At 36.8% G+C, this 10,174-nt stretch overlaps 1 protein-coding gene across 1 annotated transcript in view; it reads right to left on the bottom strand.

Annotated features, from left to right (window-relative positions):
* Positions 1-387: 387 nt before the first annotated feature.
* The window catches only part of YES1 (YES proto-oncogene 1, Src family tyrosine kinase), a 49,460-nt gene continuing 39,673 nt past the window's right edge, over positions 388-10,174 (bottom strand). The window contains exons 5-12 of the mRNA XM_059485100.1: positions 8,054-8,157; positions 7,727-7,876; positions 7,357-7,512; positions 6,904-7,083; positions 4,585-4,661; positions 4,094-4,247; positions 3,433-3,564; positions 388-2,660 (exon numbers count right to left, since the gene is read on the bottom strand). Of these exons, the coding sequence (XP_059341083.1) occupies positions 2,452-2,660; positions 3,433-3,564; positions 4,094-4,247; positions 4,585-4,661; positions 6,904-7,083; positions 7,357-7,512; positions 7,727-7,876; positions 8,054-8,157 (1,162 nt within the window). The 3' untranslated portion in view covers positions 388-2,451. The remainder of the gene's footprint in view (positions 2,661-3,432; positions 3,565-4,093; positions 4,248-4,584; positions 4,662-6,903; positions 7,084-7,356; positions 7,513-7,726; positions 7,877-8,053; positions 8,158-10,174) is intronic.

The raw sequence follows: 10,174 nt of genomic DNA, 5'->3' as shown, positions 1-10,174 counted from the left end.
AGTGAACAGTGGCTGTTAATCCCAGAGAAAGCAAGAGGGAGGATATGTGCTTGCCTTACAGCATGACAGTGACTGCCAGCTGAGAGTTGACATTGGACTTGCTCTCACGAGAATCCCAAGTCTGTCTGTCCACCAGAGGGGTTTGTTTTATGCCCAGGCAGAATTGTTCTAACCCATTCCTGCCAAGGACCTGTGAACTGGTCTAGAAAATGTCTGTTTTAACAGCAATAATGCACAATGAACTCAAAATCCTGCACGGAAGTACAATTTACATAGGATAAAAAGAACCTCATGAATGTTTTATTCCCGTTCTTCTCCCCTCAATTTGAAGGCTACTCTGCTTTTGTCCCCCTCCCACCTTCTCCCCCCCCACCTCAAATAAGCAGATGCAATCAAGGTGAAATTTATTTTGAACCAATTCTGCAAAACAGTTCAACAATGCCATACTTTATAAAAATACTTAGTTACATAATTAAACTTATTACTATTTATATAAAAAGTGTGAATGTGAATTTTAAACTCTGTTAGGGTAAGAACCACATCAAGGTCTTCAGGTGAAACAAATAAATTTTCATAAACATACAAACTCTTTTGGAGAAGTTTTATAATACACAACCATTTACAATGAACACGTTCATTAAGTTAGTGTTTTATTCCTTTACTATACAAGTGTTATTACAATGAACTGTTCTATTCAGTAATTAAAAATCCATACAATGCCAGTGTCATTGTTGGCATTTTTTGTTATGACTATTAATACATAAACTCATATGATTGTGTTATTATTTTAAAATATTTAGAAAAATTAAAATTTCATCATCTTTTTTGGGTTTTTTGTGTATGTGTTTTTTGTTTTGTTTTTGTTTTTCTTACAGAAAGCCCTTTTAAAATTTGATAACCACAGATGTACAGTTGATGAGCAATGATGAGAGAAAATGAAAAATGATGGCACTGTTCCTACACAGATCTGTTTGGTAGTTGGATTCAATGTAGTGTAAACCCATGAATGTTAAGTTTAGTACCAGAACTATATTACCAGCTCTTCTGAATTCATTTGTTGGACAGCTTTACAATGATAATATGAATTCCAGGCCAGTAACTAAGTAAGAGTGTTTAAAAATTAAAGTACATAAGCTTGATCAGAAATTCAAGAACCTCATGCAAATTGTTGAGTAAAACACATGACGTTATTGCTTGATATGTCAGTAGCCAAAGAAAATAAATCTAGATGTAGTGTCAGCTGGGCTGAACACCAGCAGATTTCATTACTTGGACAATATTAAATATATTTTATCCCTTTACTTTTTAAACTTTCACATTTCCTACAATTCTGTAGGAAGGGCAGAAGTGGGAAGAGCAATGGTGTGTGTGTCTTAATAGCCAAGAAAAGCAAAAGTGCAATCAAATCCCTGAACTAGTGACAGATAGCACTTGTGGCACCCACCCTTGATAACACTTGCAAGCCACATACAACAGTACCAAACCTGTCTCTGAAAAAGGACTAAAAGGTGGCCATTTACCAGCTTCAGTCTTGCTTTCCTGGTGAACTTTGTAACTTTGTTCAGGTAGTCTTCCCATACAAAAGCTTGCTGTTCCACTGGAGCTTAAAAGCTTAAAGGCTTTCCCCCCGTGATTGTATTACATAGCTTCAAGTTCAAATATCATCATACTTTATCAACACAATTTTATAAAATATTACCTCATTTTCTAGTTACCTTCATTATTCTTAATTAGCTATGCAGAAAGAAAAAAGGAAAAATCTACTTTCCAGTTATATTAACACAAGTATTAACACAGTGCATTATGCTCTCTAATCTCACTATTGAGGTCTACCGTTTAGATCAGGTTTCTCATTCACTGTTCCAATTTCTCTTTTTACCTGCCTACTCTAATTAAGTCCATGAAAGTGGAAGCTTAAAGATTGAGACTATGAATCAAATACAGTGAATCAAATCTTTTGTTTTGCGGGGGTGGGGGCACACACATATAGTTTTAAACACGGGGAGTTCTACTGAACTGGAATAGAATTGCTTGGTCCCACAAAGTTCTTCTGCTTTAAAAAGGCCTTACCCCAAGATCACAAATTCCAGACAATTCCCTCAATAGTACAATGATTAGCAAATACTGGGAGAATAAAGGATTTGAAACATTGGTTTTTCTGCTATTGTTCACACCAACACTCATTTTTTCTGCCCCACATTTTCAGTAAGCTTCCTTTGGACCCTGAAAATAAGTTGGGAAAGAGGAAAAAATAAAAAAAATGTCATTGGTAAATCAGAGTATAACACTTTAAAAGTGGTTTTGTGCAACTGCATAATGAAATTCCAGTTTGCCATTAAGAGCATGCAAAGTAGCGAAGATTTTCTTTCCTGTGATTCCTTAGAGACTTCAGGAATTCTTTGCAAGTCTTTTACATTTGGCAGATTTGTGCATGTTATACAGACTGTTGGCTTATAAATTGTCTCCAGGCTGGTACTGTGGTTCTGTAGCAGTAAAGTAGTCCTCCAAGAAAGACTGTATATACTCAAATGTTGGTCTCTCATCAGGGTCCTTCTTCCAACACAGTTTCATTAACTCATGAAGAGACTCTGGGCAGCCTTGAGGACAAGGCATCCTATACCCACGTTCCACTTGTTCCAGAACTTCTCGGTTCACCATTCCTAAAAGGAAGGCATATTAGCTCTGAATGACATTATGCAAAGAACAGTTTCCCAAAGTTTTTCAAGAACCTCTGCAGCTGCAATGCATGTGGTTCTACCAGAGCAGAACCTTTAATGAACACACTTTCTAGGGAATGAAATTTTCACATTTTGCATTAAATATATTTTCTGAAAATTACTTCAGTACACTGGTAATTTCTCAACACATAGTCCTTTTCCCTTTCTCCCTTTCCCATTGCCTTGGACCTGTCCTTTCATAGAGGAGACTCAAGTCCAAATAGCTTTTCCCTGCCTTAGGTTCTGCTCAAGGACAACTTAATCTGAAATCAGGCCAAGAAAAAGGCTTTATATATCCCTAACAGAACTGCCTTACACATTCCAGATCCAGCAAAATATCTGCTGAAAAATGTTTAGTTTCAAAAACTGGTTTAGCAGGTTCAGTGTAGTGGTGCTCTCTGTAGCCTGGGAAAATGTCAAAAGTAGGAACATCAGGAACAGACAGAGAGAAAACATAAGGATACCCACTAATCTGAAATAAACTGTCAGTCACATTTAGAAGTGCTATTATCTTAAACCATTTTAAAATATGCAAGATTTAACCTGAACATAAACCAAAGTATCTTTGTGAACAAAGGAACCAGTAAAGTGTGACTAAGTTTTCGTCTCTGCTTGTCAACTGTGGGCTCTGAATGAAGAGAAAAAGTACAAAAGGTAACTTCAGAGGCAAAGAATACAACAAAGAAAAGAAAAATCTATTAAATCTTCCTGTTACCTGGATATGGCACTCTCCCCTTAGTTACCAGCTCTGTCAGTAAAATTCCAAATGACCACACATCCGACTTGATTGTAAACCGACCATACAATGCTGCTTCTGGAGCGGTCCATTTAATTGGAAATTTAGCTCCTACAAACATTGGAAAGACAGATGCTCAATTTTCTCTTGCTAATCCACAACTTCAAAATATTTTGAAAAGAATAATGCACTAAAAATATTTTTATACTTTACTTTATGATAAAATTCAAGGTGGAATAGTATTTTAATGTTTCTCAAACTAGGACAGCAATTATTGGCTACATATCTGGAAGCACTGAAGACATTTGAGAGTCTTACTTAAATATGTTTCAAAAAGTGAAACTGATGAGCAACTTCTCTGCAATCTCATCTCTCTTCAAGCTGTAGCATGTTTGATCCCCCAAAAATAATTAAAAGTGCTTTTTGAAAACACAAACAAACTGCCACATAGGTTGGAACAAAGGAAGTTTACTAGGATTACACTTAGGCAAGGGGGTCACCTAAACAGAGCTGTGAAAGCACACTTCCATGCATGATCTTTATCCATGAACACAAAACACAAAGGCATGTTCTGCTAAATGTAATAGTTCTAAGCAATTGAAAGGCAACCAGTCTTATTAAATAAATTAACTGGCCTTACCTTGTCTTGCAGTATACTCATTGTCCTCTATTAACCTTGCTAAACCAAAATCTGCTATTTTACACACAAGATTGTCTCCTACAAGAATGTTAGCTGCCCGCAGGTCCCTGTGGATGTAGTTCATTCTTTCAATGTAAGCCATGCCATCTGCAATCTTAAAAAGAAAAGTGTTATAAAAGGTTATTTTTCATGGCTATATACATTTCTCCCAAGCATTAAGCTGCACCCCCTTATTTTAGCTCAATTCCCATTGTATAAGTATAGGAATTACATTATAGCAACCAAAAGCTTGGCACTGATTAGTGTGTCTGGCTGTGCAGTATCTGCTAATTGCAAACCAGACTGTTTCCTTTCTGACAAATTACAAACCCACAATAGAAGGTGTAAGAGAGCAGCACACAACAGCCAGAGCATTTGATATTTATGTTTAGTTGCTATGTGATGCCTCTTCTCTAGACACAAAATACAAGTTTACTAAGTTTTTTTGGTACCTGAGCAGCCATGTCAACCAGCTGTGGGAGTTTTAAGTATTTCCCTTCCCCTTCTTTAAGGAAGTCTAGTAAGCTGCCTGCAAAACAACACATTTTCAGGAAAAAAAAAAAAGAGGAAAAAACAAAAACATTAACTTGACCTGAAAACACAAATGAGATTTTCTTCTTAGACATTATGATTGACACATTTATCTCATGAAATCTGTATCTGAAAATCCATCATTTACTAGAATATGTGACCCAATGATCATGTCCATAGTTACCTCTGCACTGGTAACTAGTTAGTGCAAATCTATCCAAGTGGTTTGGAATCCACTTCAATAATGCAAATAACTAAATAATAACAAAACAGACTGCTGTTTCTGGCAATACAATGGAATTTTTCCGGTGTTGTTGGTATCAGTGCTCCTCCTAGCTGGACTTTCTTCTGCTGAGAGATTTATAATTGCTCTGCTGAGAGATTTATAATTTGCAATTTATAATTGCAAAAAAACTCTATCCCTTACTTGCATTTTTCTGCCAGCCCCAATCATATACTAGAGAAATTATTCTGAAACTGTTGCTTTTTATTCTTACAGGGAAAATTATCTTCCATTCTTCACAATACCTTATTTTCTCCCATTTATATAATGCAATTGTACCCAGAACATTACATGAGCAGTATCTGAAACCAGTTCCAAGGAGTAGTGCTTCTGTTAACACTCCAACCTCTACTTGTGCAGTAAAGCTTTGTCTCTACAGAACAGTTTTCCCTACAGGTGGCATTATGTCACACGAGGTAAGAAATAGGATCTCTTTCCTAAGAAAGTGGTAAGACTGGTAACTAATCACTCTTGTCACTGTCCAAATTACAGTAACAAAATTACAAGTGTGGCCAAGGTGGGGAAAGAAATTACTTGACTGCATATCCTGAAGTGGATTCAGAGCTGTTCATAGCAGTGACTCTGAATTAGATTTCTTCAAAATAACTTTAGTGACTTGCTGTATTTTTGCACAGTGAAAGTAAAAAATGTGTCAGGTCAGACTCACACTGCTGCTGCTGTTTGCTCTGTGTGTTTGCACAGACTTTTTCTGACCTTGGTTCATGAGATCAAAGGACTGAGGAGGAGCAAAGATTTCACACTGATCTCTAGTAACCTGTCCACACTGCAAAAAACAGTTGGATACTTTTCAGTTTGTACCTGCTTCTCTTCCTTGTGAAAGGGGAAATAAAAATAAATTGTTCTAGTAGCTTAGAACAAGGAAATTCTGTGGGTTTTGTAAAATTTGAGAATTTTGTCAAAGGAAAGCTATAAAGAGAAGCTTCCAACAACATTTTGAATCCATAATTTAGACAAATTACAATAGTTCTGCTTTAAGGTAATCAAGTTCTGGTAGTAAACTTTGCTATTCTTTAGGCAGTTATAAATATTTTTTTCCTTACCGCCTTGCTGAAATCTGATTTCTGAACAATGAAAACTGACTTTGCATAGCTGGTATTATTTAGGAACAAAAATGCAGAAGGAAGTTTTTACATTTTCTGTTCATTTTTACCTTTTTGATCTTATACAACCCTTTAAAAACCCATCTAAACAGGAAAAAGTAAACCCATACATTTGTAGTGCACTACTGAACACAACTAGCCACTCCCTTGCTTCTGCAGCTTATGAGGATAGCAAAATTACTCTCTGAGTTGAACAGAAGTCTCCATTTTATACAAAATGGAATAATTGACTTGGAAATCTGCTGCTTCTGAACAGTCATATGCTTATGATGTTTATTTCTATATTCTGCCTAAATCTCTAAATCTCTGTTTCAGCAGCAGGGGGAGGGGGAAATGACACAGAGCAAAGGAAGAAGGATCAAAGACTGAAAACAAGGGGATAAAGGAGACAGTGTGGGAAAAAAAAACACTCAACCTTTTTAAAATTTACTATTACACTGCTGGGAAAGAAACACTAAAAAAACCAAAGCACAACATGTTTTGTTGTTAGCATGACCTGTCTACAGGCAGGCATAATCTCACAATAATACTCCCAGCTATGCTGTTCCATTTAAATGTGATGGACAGTACACACTAAAAATGAGGAGGAAAAACCCCCCAGTCTTGTACTTGGAAGATTAGAAAGGGTGACACAGATGTGCAAAAGAATCATGCCTCTGCCCATAATCTAAATCAGGACTGCTCCAAGTAGGTCAAGCGTTGCTCATTTTAATTTAATCAAAATTAACACTTATACTCCATTTCGCTTATACCTAACATTAATTAAACATTTGATTTGTTGCTGAGGTCTTAAATAACCTTTCAAAGGTAGTATTTGTAACTATTGTGTCCCACACCTTTTGTCATGAATTCAGTGACGATGTAGATTGGTTCCTCAGAAACGACCGCGTACAGCGGAACAAGCTTGTCGTGTCGTAGCTTCTTCATGATCTGAGCCTCCTGCAGGAAAGCTTCTGGCATCATTGTACCAGGCTTTAGTGTCTTGATTGCTACTTTTGTGGTTCCATTCCATGTTCCTAGAGAAAGAGATCAGGTTTTATTCCCCATTGTAATACTGAAGAGATTTTCTGCTGAAATTTTTTTTGGCTTCTGTTTTCTTAGCTTAGATATAATCATAAACTAGAACTATATTGAATATTAACTTTACCATTACATGCATGATCGTAACTGGTATTTTTTCCCTTCATTTCTCTATGATATTATATTTTCAGATCCCAATACCGGATTTACTTAAAATACTATTAGAACATTCACAGGAACAACTGAAATGTGTCACATTAAGCTCTTACCCATCCACACTTCACCAAAACATCCTTGGCCCAACTTAACTTCCAGCCTCAAAGATTCTCTAGGAATTTCCCAAGCATCTTTTGCTAGTCCCTGTGTCTGTGGTTTCACAGTGGGACACACAGTTGTTAGCTTATGACACAGCCCATCTGCATGTTCTGGAAAACAGAAAAAATAGACAACAGCTTCACAGTTAAGCAAGGGTAAGACTGTAACAAAAGTAACATCTTACTGTTGATAAAAAACAATTAGTCCATTTCCTTTCTGTTGAAATCAGAAAGAAATCTTATAGTTGTGAATTTTAAGAATAAGCAGTCCTTCTTCCTCACAGTAGGCACAGGGTAACATTGAGACACTGGAACTTGGGCTTACCTCTGTAGTGTTTCACCAACTTCTGTAGAGATTCAAATTGTGCTCTGGTTGTGATATAGTATCCACCATTGTCAAGTTTCCTGATTTTGTAGTGTTTTACGTTATCACCTCTGACCTCATCCCAGTCACGTATAGAAAGGGAATAAGCACCTAGGAAAAAAAATCACATCTGGTTCTTCACCAAAATATTAAAAGGTATTTAATGTTATCTCCCCCAAATGTCATGGCACACATACATGATGTGCACATTCATGTGTATCATGGGCCAGGCAGAAAAATGTTCACCTTGGTGCTGGGGAGAGCGGGGATACAGAGACACATACATACCTTTAGTGGTTTCACTCTCTCTTACTAAGAAAATACCACGCTGGTTCCCAGGATTTAAAAGTAGCCTTTCTGCATCCTTCCTGCCCATCTTACCAAAATACCACCTAGAAAATTTAAAAGTAAATGTGTAAATAAAAGCTTCCTATGATTTGATACTCATATAAGCAAAAGATTTAGAAATCTCGAGCACTGACAGGACTACTAATATTCCCAAGCAGTTGCTGGGCTAGAAGTATCCCAAAGCAGATAGAGATCAACAAAAGCAATGACATCCATATAGACAAAAGATTAAGATGACCTATTTCTGTTATTTACAAAATACATGTAAAGAGGCCTGTATCTGCAGACACTATGGTTTTCTGCTGCTTTAACAACAGACATCAACTGTTCTTAACATTGAAAGGAACACCCTCCTCAGGCTAAGTTTTCAGGCCAGGATGAATCAGATGACACACTTTGGTAGCACATTCAAAACTGCAGCAACTGAAATACCTTCCATAAAAAGTTTGAGTTTTATGTTAGAAAACAATATTTAATGCAAAGTGAGTGTGCATAAATATCACTGGATGGCAGGTTTATTCAGGTTGGAAGGACCCTTGGAGTTCTCTAGTGCAGCCTCCTGCTGCAGGCAGGGTCAGCAGTGACATCACACCTAGTTGCTCAGGATGTAGTCCACTTCGGGCTTGAAAACCCTGAAGGACAGATCACCAACCTGGGCAACCTGTACCTCTTCCTGGCTGTCCTCAGGATAAAAATGTTTCTTCTATTCAGCTGGAAACTCTCCTGTTTCAATTTCTGTTGCCTTCCATCTTTCTCTACCTCAGTAGACAGAGCCCTTTTTTCTACTGATCATGTCGCAACAACCCTATGGTAGATCTCATTTATTTTTTTGTGAGTAACATTACAAATTGCTGAATTATTCTGATACCAAAAAGAACACAGATGTTTTAGAAGACTTGCATTTTTTCTTGCCTTCAGCTCTTTCACATAAGGAGTTTTTTGTTCTATACTCCCACAGCGTGCCCATCCTGATTAACATCCTGCACACAGTGCTGTCCTGAGCCAGTGATAATTTTAAGGTCCATCTTCCCATAAGTCCTCAGACTTTGGATGTGTTTATATGTATTTCTAACTATATCTGTTTTTATTAAATGCCTCAGAAGTTACAAATAATGTAAAGTGTAAATTTCAAACATTTTTGTCTGTCACTATCTTATCGTCAAGCTAATTTGGCTTCATGAGTGACGGGAAAAGTAGTACTGGAAACTGCTGCAAAACAATGGCTTTGTGGGTGAAATATTTTCTGGGGAAAAAATGTAGATAAAGAGGGATCACTTTGTTGGCCATGAACAGAACGGCCTGTGCAATCACAGGGGAATTTGAAACTTATTCTTACATTTTGTTGTATGTGAAGTTTGAGTGTTGAAGGAGATGTGCAAAGTTAGAAATGGATATGACGGTATACACACTGGAGACAATTTGGATGTAACCTAAAATCTTACAGAAGCAAACTTGAACCTAGTTCGTAACTTCACATAAAAATGCCTCTTCCTCAGACTACAACAATTTACAAACTATATTGTAAAGTGCTGTTTTATTTCACTGCCTATAAAATAATAGCTGGGTTTAATTGCTTTCTTTTTTAGAGACAATTAAACATTTATATTATAGTGTCATTAAAAAAAAGCACACAATATGGATCCTGTCAAAAGCAGTTTCTGCTATAAATAACTCCAGGCTCAGAAAAGGCCACAGACAAACTCTTAGCAACTTGGGGCTCTGTATGACATTTGCACTTTTATCTCTAATTGCAGTCACTGCACAAAATCTACAAACTATATCAAAGCACAGGGCTAACAAACTCTAAAGCAAATGAGCGGTATTCCAAATGCTGTGGGGATATTTCATAAAATTAGCACTGGTTTTTAGAAATAAACAGTTTTTAGAAGGTTCCTCATTTATCACCCTTTACTCTCACCTCTAGTCATCACATAAACCTATGACAAATCCCACCACTTTGTTCTGGCCAGTGTTTAGGAGCTATGCTTTCTTTGTAAAAGGCTATCATTTCCATTTTACCACCACTGCTGTAGTTGTAATAGCCTAAGCTTTTACTGCATA

The sequence above is a fragment of the Ammospiza nelsoni genome, chromosome 1, assembly GCF_027579445.1.
Source record: "Ammospiza nelsoni isolate bAmmNel1 chromosome 1, bAmmNel1.pri, whole genome shotgun sequence".
In the NCBI taxonomy this organism is placed as follows: domain Eukaryota; kingdom Metazoa; phylum Chordata; class Aves; order Passeriformes; family Passerellidae; genus Ammospiza; species Ammospiza nelsoni.
This window is presented reverse-complemented; position numbering and strand designations above follow the sequence as displayed.